The sequence below is a fragment of the Fulmarus glacialis genome, unplaced genomic scaffold, assembly GCF_000690835.1.
Source record: "Fulmarus glacialis isolate BGI_N327 unplaced genomic scaffold, ASM69083v1 scaffold14033, whole genome shotgun sequence".
Lineage (NCBI taxonomy): Eukaryota > Metazoa > Chordata > Aves > Procellariiformes > Procellariidae > Fulmarus > Fulmarus glacialis.
This window is the reverse complement of record NW_009202403.1, coordinates 17,003-36,235: the sequence shown is the minus strand read 5'-3', so window position 1 is coordinate 36,235 and position 19,233 is coordinate 17,003. Positions and strand designations below refer to the sequence as shown.

Genomic DNA, 19,233 nt, shown 5'->3' with positions numbered 1-19,233 from the left:
GCGGAATTGGTCGGTGGCCCCTCAGGGGGACCTCGGCAGCCTGGAGAAATAGCCTGAAAGAAGCAGGCAAGGGCAAAGTCCTGCTCCTGGGAGAAAATAACCCCATGCAACAATAAAGGCTGAGGGTCAGCTCATCAAAAAAAAAAAAGCAGAAAAGGAGCTGTGAGTCCTCGTAACCCTCCCCTGATGCACCTGGTTCAAAGACCTGCTCACCAGATTAATGAACCTGCTGGTAGAGATGCTCTTTTACCCCTTTGTCAGGTGGATCTTACCCTAGCCTGTCAGGCATTTCCCTCAAAGGTTGGTTCCTAGGATCACAAAACCCACAGCCCTGCTGTGACACCAGCTGTTGGCCAGCAGCATTTGTCTACCATCCCTGAACCTTTCCCCTTCACCAGAAGGAGCCAGGAGACCACCCCATGCCTTTCTCCCTTGCCACCAGAGCTCTGGAGTCATTCTGGATATGCGTAAGGTCACCCTGCTTGCATGGACGGGCAGTAAAAGGTAATAGCCTGAGGGCAAGACAAGCCTTTGCAGTCTCTCCACAACATCCTGAATCTGATCGCCTGGCAAGAAACAAAGCTCCTGAGGTACCAAGTCAGGTTGGCAGATGGTGCCTGTATCCTGCACAGGGGGAGTCTCCAATCACCGCCACTTCTCCTGTCTGTGCAGGTACTTGGTTCGTGCTCAGCTGGCTCTGATGCCTCCCCTGATAGATCTTGTTTCTCCTTGCCTGTTCCCAGGCAATTGCAGATCTGCCTGCGGAGATTAGCTACAGACCTGAGACCTACCAGGAGCACAACAGGAAGGCAAGACAGCGAGTTTGAGACGCTATTAGCCTATTAATGGGACAACGCGAATAGCTACTTCTGCATGTCAGCTATTATTCTTTAATGCAATTTATGCTGTCACCAGATTTATAGAAAAAATGCCAGTAACATTTTGTTTGGGCCATTTCTTGAACTGCTGCCCTGGCAAATCTGGAGTCCCATCGCTCACCTAGTTGAGCTCAGCTGATGATGGCAAAGATGGAAACCTTGTTACGGGCGGGCCTGGGTGAATTTAATGCTCTAATGCTCTTCACTGGGAATGGAGGGGTCTTTCTGGAAAGAGAAGAGGCCACATGTACAGGGATTGAAGCAGGCTGAAAATAAACACCTAGGTGGGTCACTTTAACCTACAGGCCAAAAGCAACCTGTGACCTCGTGGGAAACTACTATGAGGTAGTTTTACCTGATCGCTATGTGCAGCCTGGATGTTTTATCTAATTCTCAGATGAATGATTTTACCTTTGATAACATGGTACCACTGAAAAGCTTTTGGAGCCCTGAGTCATGACCGCTCCAGAAGAAAAAGTTGCCAGCGCTATGAAAGATAAGTATGGAAATAAACAATCCAATGCAAAATCATACTGTTCAAGGTTGGGCTTTTACTTAAGGCAAAATATAATCACAGTTTTAATATTCATAATATGGATATACACAGAGTTTGTTCTGCCACTATGAAGCTTAGTATTATCACTGCTTTTAAAAAGCTATAAAATCTAGTTTCTATCATAATCTACAATACAAAACTAATACAATAAAACACATTCTGAAAGATCACAGTGTTTAAAACATCAGAAGAGCAGGGGTCCTGCTTTTAAAGGATAAGGTGCATTTCTAAAGAATCAAATCAATCTTGATTCTATAGGGCCTGTACCATATTATGGCTGCGAATGGCTATTACACTGAGAAACCAATCTAGGGTGCAGCATGTGCTCAAGAAACAAACACCATATGTTGGAATATATTGAATAATCAAGTGTCACCAACACGAACTAGACATGAAATAACTAACCCTTTGTTAGTAATGCCATTTAAGTTCCCTGTACTTTTAATTGGTATTGGCATTCATGTATACTGCAGACATACTGAGGGAAAATGGGAATAAAACTGATATCAAATAGGGCCCTGCATATGCAAACACCCGTGCTTTCCTCTTGGTATATGAACAAGCCTTACTAATTCCATGGGACTCCTGTGTAGAGGAAAGTTTGCAGGCTTGGGGCCCAGAATGATGCAGTTTTGCCCCTATTTCACACCTGTGGAAGGACCTAACCTTGCATGCCCGAAATCAAGTGGAGATTCACCATTGACATCAGCAGGTGGCATATCAGGCCCTGAAAATGAGCACAAAAGGCCAAATCAGTGGCAAAATCAGACCATTGTTAGAGGAAATCTTTCTTCTCTCATGTGTGGTCATGGTAATGAAGAGAGAAGCAGAATTCAATTTCTGGTCAGACAGCCTTTCTCTTCTACATGAAGTAGAAATAAATGTTTCAATAGGATTTGTTTTCTATTCACTGTGGGATATAACTGATGTCAGGACTTCTACATAAAATATTCTGGGGAGTATGCATGTATAGTCATGCAGTGCTGTTGCTGAATATCACTGCACTATAAAGTATTTTTTAATTCAAATATCATTATACCACTAGGCAAAATGATTTTTTATTTAATTTTCTGCCATTCTAGTTGGTATTGCTGTACTTGACCTAAGTGCCTCCACCTTCTCTTTGAGTCATGCAATGAACAAAGCCAAGGGACTCCCTTGTAAGTATTAAAAATAAATAATGGCCTTATGTATTTTCAAGCAGATTGCTATTTATAAATTGACTTCTTTCACAGCATGTTGTAAAATTTTAAATACACAGCGTACAGGACCAGCAGTGACATCAGTGATGGTACAAATTAGTCAGGAGGTTTAATAGCTCAAAGGCAGGTCGAAAAGTTGGTGCGTGTTGGCTTTTTGGATCTATTTTTTTAAACTGCCTAAGCATCGACAGTGTACATCACTTTTATTCCATTAAATGATAGGAGTAGACAGTAGGTTCAGCTACAGGCAACTCCTTCATAGGCAGCCTTCTTTCAGCATATGATGACTTTGCTATAATGGCAATGAAGCGTTGTTCAAGGTTGTTTCAGCTAAAACCCGTACAGCGCACACTGTACCACTATGGGTGCAATGAAGCAAACTGCGCTATTCTCTTGGAAAATGCCTATTCACATCCCTAAATTGCTTTATTGTTTCGTGGGCCCTGAGCATTTTTGGCTTATGGCTTTGAAGTATGTTGTACCCTCAGTAATGTGATTTTTGGTCATTTTCTTATTTCTTTTCAATTTAGCTTTCTGCTGCTTACTACTTAGTCCAGTCCAGTTTATACTTATATAAACTGAAATGTCTTCTCAGAGCAATCTAGACTGTGCTGTTAGCCAGCAATTGTTCATCAGTGTAGTTCTTCACAGGAAGATTATTCTTTAAAATCTACAGGGCAATTCTTATTCCTGATATACTAATCTTCCTACAGATTAGGATATGCACTTATGCCAGTGTATATTCAAGGTATTTAGAAGATTACCGCACCTGAGATTTACTTGGCAGACCTCAGAGATACACTCTGTCCATGGATCTTATAGGTCCAAATAACGAGGATATATTCTCAAAATGCATGCATATGCTAAAATAGGTCACTGTTTGCATAAAACATGCAATATGTTGGCAGATGCTATAACTGTATATGCAGATAACGATGTGAGTACAAAAATTTGATTGCTTATGAAAGTTTCCATTTGCACATATTGCACCTGTATGTTTCTGAATACACCGGATACCTACATTTCTTCTTTTCCACAGTATTTTAAAAACTAATCAGTATTCTTATCATATTATCTACATGTCCATATAATTATTATTAGAACATCAAAGTGGCATTACTTAACTTCACAGAGCAGTGAAAAGGGTGACCACTTTACTTGCATTCATTTGTGCATATTTCCCAGTACTATTTAAATGTGTATTTTGCGATGTTTAGCCATTTCACGTGTTTTTGATTGTCTTAATAGAATTGAGATAGTAGAGAAGTGAAAATGCCCCCAAGACAGCCTCTCTTTGTTTTATTTAATGATGTAAGACATCAGTGACAGCTGTTACACAGTATAATGATTTTTCCTTAGCAGGTGGGAAATGGCAGAGCCAGTGAGAAGAGACCACCTGGGAGTGTAAAATAATGTAATGCAAATAAGTGGAACACCCCTCTTAAGCAAAATTAATCAATCTTATTTTCAAGAACAAAAGACCTGGGCTGCTGCTTCAGTCTTCTGAAGTTACTCATAGGTTGGAAAAGAAAGGCAAGGAAACTGAAGAAAACGACGATGCAAACAAAGCAGGTACTGAAAGCAGTGGCACAAAACAAATATGTTATCATGCTGAGAAGTTGTAAGTAGCAGGAAAAAATTAAGATGTATTTGTTAGAACTGTAGTGTTGATGAAACTTATTGCATCTGGCTCTATGAATCCTGAGATCACTAAATCTGGACATTACTGATCTAGTTTCCCTCAAAATTATTCCATGACAGTAATCTATGGATGACTTACCAAAAGTCATGAATAGTACATAGCTTCTTAAACTGATTTGTACTCTACAGCTTTACTCACAAACAGCACCACACAAACACAGGTACATCACAAATAAGCACCAATACCCACACAATGCATCCTTTTTGCTTTAACAGCATAATCAGAAATACTATTACATTACTTAAATTCCTATTGCCTACACTTTAGAAACTAAACACAGTCAAGAAACTAATGTGCAAACGTGACGTAGTAACTTGTGTTTTACACTTTGAAAGAGGCTTCTCACGTTTCTGGTAACACAGTCTTTTGTCACAGCACCATGGCAGAATCTGTTCAGGAATACGCTTTTTCAGTCTATTAGGGCCCAATTCAGGAGCAGGAGGAGAGGAGATAGCATCCGGCTGAGAACATCTAGCAAAGGTTGCACGATTGATTTCTCGAAGCAGTAAGGACGGAACACAAAGGACCTTATTTTTTTATTACACTGAGAAGTGCTGACGGCTCTGCTCAGGTTGCTTTCCTGTCAATGTCTTAAAAGCAACAAATAAAGGTTGCAATAGCATATATGTAACAGCATATATAGTACAAAGGAAAAAAAGCAGATAGGCAATTAAGACGAGGAAAAAGATGAAAAAAACCTGCTCATTTAATGATTGGCATTTTCAGAAGAGCCCTGGGGTATATTTACACTGTGTTCAGGAGCTGTGACTACAGCATGACTAGTAGCCACCTTAACCCAGCTAGGTCAGGTAAGAAAAGCCACGAAGCTGTAAGAATGAGCTCAAAATGCCACTCTGATGAATACAGATGAATAATTACCTTCCAAGATTGTACAAAATGTATCCCATGAGACTGGATGTTTATGTTGCTGTTACTGATCTTAAGTGTCAGGAAACAAAGTTTGCGCGCTGCCCTGCTGAAGTCATTGCCGAACTCGCCTAACTTGCAGAGAGGTGTTTGGGACCTAGATTTTGAAAACTGGGTGATTGCATGGGTTTTCTCATTGTTGAATGGACTAACTCTTACTCAGGTCACTGTTTTCTTTCTCACGGGATTAGTATCCAATGAAGCCAAACACATGGCTTCATATATGGAGAAGGGTTGCAGAGACAGAAGATTGTTTTACGGGTGCTGTTGAACACAACACAGAGCGGAGCAGAGTCTCCTCTGAATGTAAATCAGAAGGAATTAATTCTACAAAGAGACACTGAGGGAAAGCCACCAGAAAACTGACACTGAGTTCTTAATGTATATTTCCTGCCATTTATGAAGAATTATATTAAAAGATAAATGCAAACACGATCATTAGAAGTTAAGCATAATAAAATGGAGTGATTTTATTTACACCTATTATGGTAAATTTTAACATATATGTGGTATATGTTACAATGTCAGCATTCATGACTTGGTTAGGATCCAAGTTACTGTATTGATTTATTGTGCTCTAGATTTATTGAGGTTTTGGCAAAGATTTTCTTCTTCCAGCATCTCCTGAGAAATAACTAACTGGAAACAATTAAATATTGTGGCCCAGTGATAATTAAAAGGTAGGTACTGGGGACAAAATCTAAAGGTCGTGATTACTATGCTGGTATGTGTAGATTCTGTTAAGGCTTAAGTTTGGAGTTGTTTGGGGTTTTTTGACTGTGTAGTTATCAAAACACTTGGCCTTTTTGTTTTATGTTTGCATCTCTAAATAAAATGACTGGCAATAAATGTAGGATTGCAAGGGCTTGAGTCCAGATCATGGCAAAACCTATTTCTCTGTCTTGCAATAAGATCGAACACAGTTACAGTAGCTATCTAAATGCTATGGCACAAATGTTGTTACTTACATGTTTTAGCTGAGTGACATTACCCTACAATAAAAATTGAGACTGAAAAGCTATTGACCACAGGGAAAAAGTGGATAGGCCAAGTTTTACCTTCCTTAAACATTTGTTTAAAAGGTTCCAGTTATGAAATATATTAGACACCCGCATTACACGAAGCAACTAGAGAAAAATCCTAATGGACTTAGGATCTTCACTACTGACAATTGACTTTGCTCTGATCTAACAGGAGCATTTAAACATGGCTGGGCAAAGCACGCGCACGCATCCATTGACTTTTTGATTTAGCCTCACATATACACCTCCCTGTGAAATACATCCTCTGTGTGTACGCATCTCACTGCTCAGAGTAACAAAGTAAGTGATGTTAATGGCTTTCTTAAAAGACCTTTTATCCCACAAATAATAAACACGTAACAATTGTATATTGAATTTTAACATTTCCATTCACCAAAAAATCCCTAAATTCTTGACAAACTGATGCAGAACTGCATTGCTTTATTGACCAATGAAATACGGTTACTTCTATGATTAAGTAATTAATTAGAGCTTCACAGTGCAAGACAAAAATAGCAGAAATTCTAATCTGCAGCTCATAATAATGCAAGCCATCTCATTAAAATAACAGTGGCAAGAGTAGGAATGGGATTACTGTATTAAAATGCGGAAGGATTGCAAGACCTGGCTCCAATTTATAGCCTGATCAAGGCCCACTGAAATTAAATGGGAACTTTAATCCATTAGGCATTAAAAATAAAGAAATTGTAATCTCCTCCAGCTCGGAATGCAGGAAGAGAGACTGCATTGTTTGGCAGTGCATGTAGGTCAGCGTGCACTAACTGCAATTTTTTACCTACTGGTCTTCCCAACCTGTCTTTAAAGGTAATTGCATTACATTAGTCCCATATGAATAAAAATAAATAAATAGTAAATACATTTTAAATACAGATATTGATTTTATAGTTTTTTTAGTACAAATCTACGTTAGCATTTTCTTTAGCTTTCAAGTACTGTGTCATATATATAATACATATAAAACAGCATATAATTGCAATCTTAAGTGCTAGTGCAACTAGTGTTGAGCAACCCATTTATTTCTATAGCTACAAATCATTTGGGCATATACATTATTTTGTTAACCAGGAAAAGAAGCAATTTTGAGTTTTGTTATCAGGTTTTTCTTAAGATCAGTATGCCATCCAAGGTTTGCATTCAGTTTGCAGGGTTTGTAGTGAACAATTCATCAAGGAAAATAGATTTTCCATGGTCTGAAATATGTATGTTATTGTTCAGAAATGCTGCTATAAGTAATTAATTTTTAAAGGAAGCTTTTGTATCACTGAACAATACTTATCTAGCAATGCTGTCCCGTGAAGAAAGCATCTGCCTGCTGTATCTTTGCTATAGAACTTTTCAATCCAAGTCTTCTCCATGGCTCCACTTATCTTCCCTGTGACAGGGAAAGTATTGACAAGAAGTGACATGGTTACAGTAAATCAGTAAGGAGACCAGCTCCTCGCCACAGACTGAGCTCTGAAAGGAAGGGTCAAATTCAGTTCTCGTTCACACACATGAAACCCCACTAGCTGAAATGAACCAGTGAAACTGCAGGCTGAATATATAGCTATCTACAACTACCATTATGTGCATATGAAGATGAAAGAGCTCCAAGATACAGGTATTTCTAATACATGTTACTAGAACTAGTAGATGTGGTTTAGGTAAAAAATCCCAGATTTTGCCTTTGTGCAGTGTAGTGACATGTCTACGACACCCTCCCCAGTAAGCGCATCGCTGCATGAAGACTTGTTTTTGCAGGTCTCTTTTTAAAACCTACTGGATGCATCACTGTTTCTTCTTTGCATGTCCCTGTAATTCTAGCTTGCCTTTTTGTTTCTCCTGTGTAACCACCAAATTAATGCCCCTTTCTCTTTCACTTGAATAATTAGGTTTTGCTTCTTATTACAGCTAAATATCTACCACATCAGATTCAATCACTTCCCCCTTTTTTTTTTCACTGACTTATTTTTTTTGACCACACACTTCCCTCCCAAAGCCCCAGTGTATTTTCTTTTTCACCTGACTCCCAGCTATGTTAAGGCTAGGATTAGTTGGTACGGCTGGCTTGTTTTGTAAATAGCCTCTCTTGACAAATAAGTGAAACCGCAGGTGCCCTCTCCCGTCGCCACCAGGATGTGGCCCTGGAGAATGTTACTCTCTAGACAAAGACACTGAAGAGAGGAAACTCGGCTTGGTCGGGTTGCAGCAAGTCAGTCAGGAAACACACAGTTCCCGAGAAGCCTTCATACAGACTATATACGCTTTCTAATGCCCGGGAACCAGCCTTAAATTCTTCTGTAAATAAGAACTCTGCAAACCTAAGAAACAAGGAAAAAAAAAAGAGAGTTTGTTATTATTTGGTGTCCCTGTATGTCTACTTACTTGTTGTTTGAAAGCATCATTTTAATAACATTCAATGATTAAAAAAAGTAGAATGTTCATTATTTAACCTTAAGTGGAAATTTTACACCCTCCGACTTCCATGATAAACTGAGGTCCCTGAGATCTAGAAAAGCCAAACCTTTGCAATCTGCACATGTATTATGCTTCTTTGAGAGCTATAAACTTTTTCTGATGTCTATGAGATATATTATTAAACAAATACTTTTTAATAACTTTTATCTTGGTTGTTATCAAGCAACGTTTCACATCGATGCAACAAATTCTGTAATGCTGAAATAAGTATAACAAATAAAATGTTCTCGCTTCAAAGCAAACGGCTGAAAATAAGTCGCCCTAATTACTATACCACTTCCCCTCATTATTCTATGCTGTAAGGAAAACAGTAACAAACATTGAGTATTATCTTTTTAAACATGTATAGTAAATTACAGAAATAAAATTAAAGATAATTGCAGCACTGTGACAGAATTTTCAGTGGGATATACTTGCTTGCATCAGGACAAAATGGCATTAACCCCACTAGCTAAGCTGAATAGCACAATGTCAAACTGGCTAAAGCTGGGAATCATAAATTAAAAAACAGTAAAATAACAGCAAAGCAGGTCATATATTTATTTTTCATGTTTAGCAGCAGGGGATAGTGTTAAATGCTCTGAAAATCAGAACAAATCAATGTAACGAACAGCATCCCATTTTACTCTGCTCCTGGACTTAGCTACGCAACTTGGCTGTTCTGACCTCATGTCGGGATGAGACCTGGATGCGCGCCGTTCCTCCCCATCCAGCCCGGTTCCCTCCGAAGGAGCGCAGGCTCGCGGGCAGGGCGAGAGGGAGCCCAGGAGAACCCGATGCTTCTCCCACCACAGGCAGCCTGGAAGCAGGACTGCAGGGCTCCCCGCAGAGCGCGCCTGCCCCACAACTCACGGGTAGGGTTGCACCCGAGGCTTAAACACTCAGGTTACATCAGAGGGTGGTGATCACAGACTCTGAGCAGCTTTATAAATGTTCTTGAAACTTTCTGCTATTACCCTGAATCCAGGAAGGTAGGAATGCTAACCTTTGCGCCCTGTAAATGTATTTTGAGTTTCCAGTGAGCCTATAGAGCAGCAGGAACACATAAGCACTACCAGCCACTCCATGGCATATTCCAGGTCCCTTCTTCAACAGGCCTTTCTGCCAAGTTAGGTCTCCACAGCGGATACAAGTGTCCAGATATTGAGGCTTCTTGGAAACCAGGTAAGCTTTGGCAAACAGATATGCAATGCCTAGGAAAACAGCAGTGAGATTGTCTTTTGTAGTAAGTAGGCCAAGGGTTTCACAGAACACATAAGAAAATAAAGATTAATACACTAAAAAACTGCAGTCTCATGCTCTACACGTGTCAACGTTACATATCTATATGCTACCTATGGAGGGGAGAGTATCTGGTATGCTAAAAAGCATATGGTAAGATGTACTTATCCACTCCCTGTGACAACACCACTTTCAATCTTTTCAACGCATTATTGAATTTCAGGGTTTACTCTAACATTCCCAGTCTTTCATCAATTTAAAACAGTAGTCACATTTTTGCCTTTAAAACAGGAAACTCTTAGCACTGTCTTCTATTGGTTTCAAATCCCCATTCACCTCACCTATTTACACTAACAGAAACACAAGGATGGGCAAGTTAATTTCTTACGTTGGCAATGGATACAATTTTTTACTGAATGAGAAAAAGAAACTTGTCTGGTTTTTTTTTTTTTTCAGTGGGGCCCATGATGCTTTATTCTAGTTATAAACTGCTATGCATACTAACTTCTGTTAAAAAAAAAAAAAAAGCTATTTGGCTTATTTTTAGAGGGGATTCAAATAAATTAATCATAATCTTCAACAGAGCACTGCACAGCTCAGTTCATGGTAACCTTAAAAGAATGCATATGACACATAACCAAATCAAGCACCTGAGGAAATGTTTAGCTCACTTGTGGTCTGAATATCATATACACTGAAGTAGCTGAAGAGTGTTCTTGTAAACTACATGTGCTTTATTACCCAAGAACAGTGATGAAATACAGGGTTTTCTGGGGAAGAACAATAGCAAGTAATGAATTCACGTCTCTAAATGTCTCCTAAAGTAACTTCTTTATGCGCTTTGGGATTTTGTCACTTTGGTAGAGTCTCAATGCATATGTCTCCACTAACAGTTAAACCCAAGTCAAAGGCCACTCTCAAGATACTGAAACAAAGAGAGCATCTTCCCTGCAGGTGTCATCACTAGGCCAGCCATGCTGTAGAAATATTTTTTTCCTCTTAAAAATAAAACAGGTTGGTAAGCAAAAGCTGTTTTCACTTCACTTCATTATAGTGCGAGAGCAAGAAGCTTGTTTCTTAATCATACCAACAAAAAGATAATGCATCAGCAGAAAGCACGTTTAAGGGATGTTAATTATAATGTACTCTTTGTAATTTAAATAGAACACCTTTAAAAGCAATGCATCAGTGCTTATGGACATTCTTTAATGAAAGTAATTTTTTCTGTAACCTTCGAGGTTCATGCTACCAAGCCAATACGACTATTTAGCAATAAAATTCTGCCTGGGGGTAAAAAAGCAATTTCAATATACAGCATTACTTGCCAAAATTGCTAATGTATAGGATTAGATTCTGAACTGACAGACATCAGCCTTGCCTCATGAACCCAAACTAAGGATTGATTCTCTTCCTCTCTGAAAAGCAGTTTCATATGGGTGACTTTCAGAAAAAATGCCCCTTGCTAGTACAAACTCCCCTTCGCATGAAAATACTTTGGTGGTCAAATTTATGCATTATCCATGTAATAAGTGCAGCTTCAACTTTGATTCTGATGAGGGGGGAAAAAAGCTATTCTGAAGGCCTTCCCAAAACTCACAGATGTGTCTGTATCTGTGTTCTTTTGCATGCTATTTTTCTGTCCAGCCATATGCTGTCTTTTGACTCAGCTGTACCATTTTTTGAGGTCCTGTCATGAAAGGGAGGCAAGAGCGGAAAACACAGTTCAGGATCACCAGAATTCTTTCAGCTGTGATCACCTATGCTTTTAAGGCAGAAAATACACCTATCCTTCCAGCTGCTTCAGCAATAAATAAAACACACTTAACTGGAAGAAAAAGCCTAAATTGTTTGCTTGCATCTCATAAAACGTCAAAATCGATCAAATTTAACCTGAGATTATCTTTTACATGGAATCACCTAACGTGGAAAAGCAATGTGATCAGCATCTGGCTATTCATAGCATCAATGGGAAAAGAACCTGGAGCTCCATGACACCAGTGTACAAGCTCATTTTCCCGCTCGATTGTCTCTCCCAGCTCAGGAGGCCAATTGCTGTTCTGTTCTTGGTCCATAAGAAAATCAACGCTCTGCCACACAAGCTCCTGATCCGCTGGCTGCAGGTACTCATAATAGGAAAGCAACATCTGAAGGATTGATGAAAGCCCATGTGCTGCACCTGCAAAGAATAGAAACAGTCAAATTAGAGGGTAGGCTTAGGTCCTACCTCCATCTCACGGCAACTTTCCCTTGGGACTGATTTCCTTGTCAAGTGCATGGCTCTTTCATCTTCTTTTTCCGTATTACAATAGTGCTTGGAATAAAAGCTTTCTAGGTGCATGACACTATGATTTGTTACTACTTCTGTCATTTCCAGTTCCCTTAGCTATGCAAAACTATATATGAATCTTTCCTGCTCTCACTCTGATATGACTGAAACTCAGTGCACGAAGTTAAACTGAACCTAAACTGAATACTGTTTCAAGATGTTATTCTTCTTGACACACTACTGTATCTGGACCATTATTCTGAAGTCTTTGTTGAACCCAAATTGAAACTGGACCATAAACGGTATTCCCAGTTACTGATTGACAGTGTCAGTCAGCTAAAACCCGAATTTCAGTGCAAGAATTGTCTGTACCTGCCAGGGTCTGTGGAGCAGAAGTCACTCAGTGACTTCTCCCTCTGCTTCCCTGCCAGAGAACTCACTAACATCTGCAAACCAATCTCACGCTTTCTGCAGTGTGATACCGTGCCTTGAGGACTCCACTAGGGACCTGCTCAATGACGTTTCACCACTGCTTCAGACGAGCTCCAACTAAGCTGCTTGCGATGGGTAGGAGCTAACCACATGCTTGAGTTGCACTGCTACAGCCAAAAAACGTGCTGCAAGTCCCTGCAGGGCAACAGCAGCTAACAAATAACATCCCCTGACAGTTCTCTCTGATAATCTTCTCCACACAGGCATGGGCGCCACACCTCTCGCTGCCTCCACCTGGCAAGGGCAGATTTACCAGGGCAGAAAGGAAAAGAGGGAATGAAGCTGCTGCCTGCGGCTCCCCTGGTGCAGCACAGGCACCTCTTGCGTTCCCCAGCACTGGGCAGCGTCAGTCCTTCCCTCCAGCTCCTCAGTCCCACTTAGCAGTTTTAGGAGGTTGGATGGTCCCAACTCAGTCAGGAGAAATCCCACAGTGTAGGTTTTATGTATTTTATTTTTGAAGTGTCTGCTGGCTCAGCATCTACACACAGCGTCACTTTCAAAGTAGTTGGTGTGTTTTACTCACCAAGATACTCCGTTCCGTAGTAGGAATACATGAGTGGGAACGGTTTCCTCTTCTTCACTGCATACTGCTTTCCTGATTCTAGTATGGCCAGGCAAATTGATTTTATTTGTGCTGGGGTCAGCACCTAAACAGAAACATCAAAACAAACATCAAGTCTATTACAATAATTTTCTTTCTTGGACATCTTTCAGGACTCCGCTTTTTTGCTGGTGCACAAGACAAAAGTACTGCCTTTAATCTTATGAGCATGCCATAATGTACATCCTTATTAAGAGTTCCTTACATAAACCAGTAAATTTACATAATGTTTCTCAAAAACAGAGTTTCATCCCCTCTCAGGAAAGTGATTCTCAAATCTTTAGCTGCACAGATGAGGTGAAAAGAGGCTCACTAAGAGCTCCTGCCTTTCCTTCCCAGACTTTCCATCAGTCTGATGGAAGCTGACAAGCACCAGGCAAGCTGCAGAACAACAGCCTCCGGACTGGAGGGAGAGACATCAGGAGAAGACAAAGGAAAACAGACCTACAGAAGAAGTAAATGTTACAGGCTTTATTGGGACATACTGAGCTAGACAAATTTTTCTCAGACAATATAAAAAAGAGGAAGCAAGGAAGAGGTTACTAAATTTTACTGAAAATCAGTACTACGTATGTGGGTTTAGAAACATCTTAGTAAAAAAGTCAGGCCTTCTTACTTCAAGAAAATGCTAAGAAAAATGAAGTGCAAGACAGGTTGCTATGAAGAGAGACTAGCTATGTTTATGGAACTTTATCATCACGAACAGGTCAACACTGCCTTTAACACAGTCCTGGGAAATGACTAAGGCCTTACTCTCAGTGGTGTCAAAAGTAAATAAGATTGACAAATTATGTATTTCACCAGACATGAACTTTTCCAAGTTACTGACCTAAAGCATTCAGTGAGGAATCAGTTTTACAGGTTTTAACTACAGCTCTAATGATATGCAATTCATTGCAACCATCAGCAACCTCCTCTGTGTCAGCCACATCTGTGCATTACTGACCAATACCTAGGTCATTAAAATAATTTAGTTGAAGTAGTGCTTTGGCTTTAGAGGAAAGCCTGTATGGCAGCTGTACTTCGCAAAATAATTTCAACTTATGAAAACAGAACTGAGAAACAAAAAAGGCAAAATGAGGCAGAAAAAAGAAAAAGGCTGTAGAAATAGCCTTGACAAGATAAATAGTAATCCTAAAACTAATTGGAATATCAAGATAATGTCTTTAAAATGTTTCTGAACACATTTGGTTTTGCTATAATTTGTATTATCATAGGATTTACAATTACTTCTTCAAGTTTAAAAAATAGTTAGCATTAAGTATGGAGGCAACATCTGTTATCAACTATATTCTCTCATTTGACATGTAAAAGATGCTACGGATAATTAATGTCACTTAGAACTTGACTGAAAACTAATGGCTGAAAAATCTTGTTTGTCTATCTTACCTTGCTCCCTGGTAACAAGGCGTTTTATTACAGCTGCTCCAAACGACTATATTTGTACAACCTGGAGAACAACCTACTTCTGATCTTGATTAGTGTTCTTTAATGTCATTGCAGTAGAAGTAAATAAGCCGTTAACATCTGGAGACTTCAGTCATTTCCAGTCATTTTTAAATGAATTGTTTTGGCTTCACTGAATTTAAAGAAACGGTTTAAATCCTAAGCAAACGAGGAGATCAGAGACACGGTGAGACACACTCCAGTCTCTCCAGAGCTTTCATTTTACTGTCTGCAGTTTGGGACCTAGTCCTCCAAATCCTATACTTTGTAAAAGGATTAGTAAGGTAACCCTTTAAAAATAAATGTGAAGGATAAGGTCTCCTACTTGTAATTCTGGAAGGCAAAGGAACGCTGATTAGAAAAATCATAATCAGTTCATTTTCTGTATGTAATGGTTCCTTTACTTAATATATCAACTGGCTTTCAATACAAACCATATTTTACTAAGCATATTTTTATGTTCAGCGCATTTACTTTTTAAATTGAATTAATGACTATTTTAAAATGCTGATTGTGTATTTTAAATGGATTTAAACTTCTACCCAAATCCAGCCTTGCACAATGCTGCATAAAGAAGTATCAGCTAGCAAGAAATGCATTGTTCACCACTTTTTAATATAAAGTAAGTGTAAAAAGTCAAACACTTAAGCATTATGATTACTTAAGTGTATAGACAGTATACCCTTTTGGCTGGCATAATGAAATATGCTAATGAATACCACCTCTTTTTCAGAATGCAAAAAAAGCCCACATGCAAAGCCAGAAGAAAAATGATTATTTAAAATCATGATTAGAATGGATGATAGAAATCAACCCATCCTGACCCACTTCCACATTACCAAAGAAAATGGAAAAGAAGATAACCTGTGTATCTTGAAAGCAACCTTCTCTCTGGCCACTTGGACTGACCCGTACGCTTGAGGGAGGTAGGAGATGTGTCCTAATAGCTAAATAAGAAAATTTTTGTGCTGCCTCCGAATATCTCTTACCAAGTGCCTCAATCCACAGCCATTGTAGGGCTGCTGCCTGTTTTCCAAAAAAACTTAAATATGAAGGATTTGTATTTGATCCTTATTCTAGGAAATGGTTGGCTGGAACAGAGACCCTCACTTGCCATCATTATTAGTGGCCTTCCAAAGGTTGAATGATCAGAGATCACATTTAAGATCTCCATCGGCTTGCCACGTTTTATTTCAGCCAAATTTGTGTTAAAACCTCTTCAGATTTCTTTCACCTTGCCAAGAAATAAAATCTGTGGCTAGTCTCTGTATGCTCCCTCACAATACCTTTACTAAAGCAGCTAAAAACTTATGACCAAAACAACAATCATAGAATGCATTAATCATAACCACATACACAAATGGTGTAGCCATGGTTCTACAAAGTTCATTTTCATTTCAGTGTAGTCGCAATGCCTCCTTGGCCCTTGGAATTACTGAAGCTGTATGTTTAATTAGGGATGACAAAGAAATAGACTGATCATCCCAAAGGCTTTGAAAGGATAAATTGGTATCAGTTCCTCTGGTGAAAGCTGTCAGATGCTTTGATGAAGAATAAAGCCAATATGAGAATATGCTACCCAGGAAAAAAAATTCACGCTTGAGATAGCTACATTTTTTGAGAAACTCCTTGAATGTCATTTAATATGAGCTGGCTACACAGTAGGTAAAATTATTCTTTATCATGTCAGTACTTAGCCAAAAGACTACTGACTCTAAGAGATACATTGCTGGTGGTTTAATATTTCAGCTAACTCTTTTTGTATTTTTAAAGACACCACAACCTATCCTATCACATTAGAAGTGTTCATTTTAGTCTCCCCACTAGACCAAAGTTTGGAATACATGCATTCCACATTTCACTTGCAATTTCCGTACTAATCGGTCAGTGGCATTCTTTATTTTCTGTTTTTAAACATTGTCCAGCGATGCTGTGTGCTGTTAAATAATTGTTCCACTCACACTGGTGACAGCTGCGTTCCGATATATCTTTCACTTTAAGCACAATGCTTAAGCAGCACTATAATACTTAGTATTTGTACTACTGCCTGTGCCTAGGAGCTCTACTTACAGTAAAAAGAGCCACTGTGATTGTTTCTAAAGTCTCTCCATTTTTCTCTTGTGCCACTGCAGACAATATGCCTTCTCCCACTAAGGCACTCCAGAAATTTGTGAATTATTTAAAGCAGGTACTTTATTCAGTAAATCCCTTTTAAAAGTCAGCAAGGAAGTGCTATGTCTACAGCAATCACAGAACATTGTCCTTTTGTGTTGTTAGCAGTCTTTCTCAGCCTGAGATTGTTTAGTTGGAAGTAAATAATTTCACAAACTCTTTTAATCTACTAAGACAGATTTCATAATATATTGGTTATGATAATGCTAGGCCCTAGATATGTTTCAAAAACTGTAGACAGAAATCTTGACCTTGAGGTTTAGGCAGAAAAAAGCAGGACTAGCTCTTCTTTGCTTCGGATTACAGTAACATTTTCAGCACTTCATCATTCCTCTGAATGCTTGCTACAAGCCCCTTGGCTCATGATTTGCCTTTTGAAAACCACTGCTACCTAAAACTGCATATTGTATTGAGTATATCTGAGGACTGTAAGCTTTTAATTCTTTTAAAAGATCTGTATTTATTTTCTTAGAGCTCATTCCTGCATGTAAATAACAGAAGGCATTACTGAATGCCAATTATCATTATCTTCTTACAGATGCATCAGTACTTTTAGAAGGTAACAGCTACACTTACATTATTGTGGAAAAAGCCTTCTTCTATGCATATAAAAAAATTTGAATACGCATCTAACACATCAAACCTCTGTCACACTTCTAAAAAGCCATTTACATGAATTTGATCATACACTTTTTCTGATGCTGTAGAAAGTGTCAAAAATAAGCTGAAAAAATGGGTCAGTCTACAAATAATCTAACAGGAGCTTTGCCATTAGTCTCCTATGCTGGAAGCCCAGCAGAGGGAGCTTGTGAATTAGTTATAATACTCAAAAAAGCTGTATGTGTGCAGCAGGACAGCTGACTCAAGCAGAAAGATGCTAGAGCCAAATTGGTAATTTAATGATTCCTTATTGCACTGTGTGATGTTTAAGTTCACTCCTTAAGCTTGATCTTTTTCTACCAAAGACAGGGGCTGGGATTGTGCAGGGACCTTTCCGTGCAATGTCACGGCCAGGTTTTTTTTTTCTTTCAGATGATGCTAACACCTAGCAGGACAGCTGACTCAAGCAGAAAGATGCTAGAGCCAAATTGGTAATTTAATGATTCCTTATTGCACTGTGTGATGTTTAAGTTCACTCCTTAAGCTTGATCTTTTTCTACCAAAGACAGGGGCTGGGATTGTGCAGGGACCTTTCCGTGCAATGTCACGGCCAGGTTTTTTTTTTCTTTCAGATGATGCTAACACCTGAAGCCATGGAAGAGTAGCAGGTACAAAGACAGAGGGGTCTGCTTGCCCCTAGTGTTATTCCAGTTTGACTGATGTACCTCTCCTGCAGCACAGGGGGAAACCCAGCTCCCAGTGCACAGCTGTCTGCTTTCCTTATGAGCACTGTCAAGTACACCCCTCTTTTTAAAAAAAAATAATTTTTTTTTTTAAATCTCCTGAAAACTTTGTTCAAGGAATCAGATTCGTTCCTGAAGTACTACTAATACTGTTGCTAATGCAGTATGTTTCATCCTGCAACAGCACCACGAATAGTACTTTCTAGAGAGCACACTTTCCCAAACTCCTCAGAGTAACACAACTACTTGACAGTGTGTGTAGACTCAGCACAACTGCTAATATGCTTGTGTCAGTTCATTGGAAAATGGTACTTGACTGCAATCTTGAGTAAAACAGACCACTATAGATCCCATTAGTATTGCTTCTTTTTAACATGTAAATTTAGGGTTTCTTGAGGCTTGCTCTTTGCCTCAGCAGCATGGAAACAGCAATGTCAGTCCTGTCCTATTTCGTGGGTCTCTAATCATGAGTCCAATCAGAAACTGAAGGCTGCATTTATTCCTGATGAATCAGATTACTGCTAAAGACGACAATACAGCACTTTTGTTATTGCTATCAGAGTACAAAATTTCCACAGGCCTCACTTGCCAGGACTGTGTAGCACTAAACCCATCAAATTCTGCTATTAAACCTGTCCTTCAGATGGGGAAAATTTCAGACACGGCTGCAAATGAAGTGTTGCAGAAAAGGATGGAGCACAACTGTTACTGTAGCTAGGAGGCTGGCTGTGAGCAGCTGGTGCTGCTACACAGTCAGCCAAATGCAATGAGCACCTCTATCCATTGTGTCTCAACTTAAACACCAGAGAGTTTCAAGGAAAAAACAGCAATCGGCCTGGCTTCAAGCTCTCCCTATCCTGGATCAATGAAGAGTGAGGGAAAACATGAGTTTCTCCGGTTACACTCTGTTCCTTTCCTATCTACCTT

At 39.3% G+C, this 19,233-nt stretch overlaps 1 protein-coding gene across 1 annotated transcript; it reads right to left on the bottom strand.

Annotated features, from left to right (window-relative positions):
- Positions 1 to 8,425: 8,425 nt before the first annotated feature.
- On the bottom strand, positions 8,426 to 13,387 carry LANCL3 (LanC lantibiotic synthetase component C-like 3 (bacterial)). The gene is made up of 4 exons (XM_009574271.1): positions 13,268 to 13,387; positions 11,965 to 12,162; positions 9,751 to 9,958; positions 8,426 to 8,608 (listed from the first exon to the last, which is right to left on the bottom strand). The coding sequence occupies exons 1-4, from the start codon at positions 13,296 to 13,298 to the stop codon at positions 8,449 to 8,451; spliced, it is 597 nt and encodes a 198-aa protein (XP_009572566.1). The 5' UTR covers positions 13,299 to 13,387; the 3' UTR covers positions 8,426 to 8,448.
- Positions 13,388 to 19,233: the final 5,846 nt, after the last annotated feature.

Coding starts and splice junctions, on each gene's coding strand:
- LANCL3 (XM_009574271.1), bottom strand. CDS start 13,298: ATGTATTCCTACTACGGAACGGAGTATCTTG. Junction 12,163..13,267: donor CTACGGAACGGAGTATCTTG/GTGAGTAAAACA, acceptor TATTCTTTGCAG/GTGCAGCACATGGGCTTTCA. Junction 8,609..9,750: donor TACATTTACAGGGCGCAAAG/GTTAGCATTCCT, acceptor CTTGTTTCTTAG/GTTTGCAGAGTTCTTATTTA.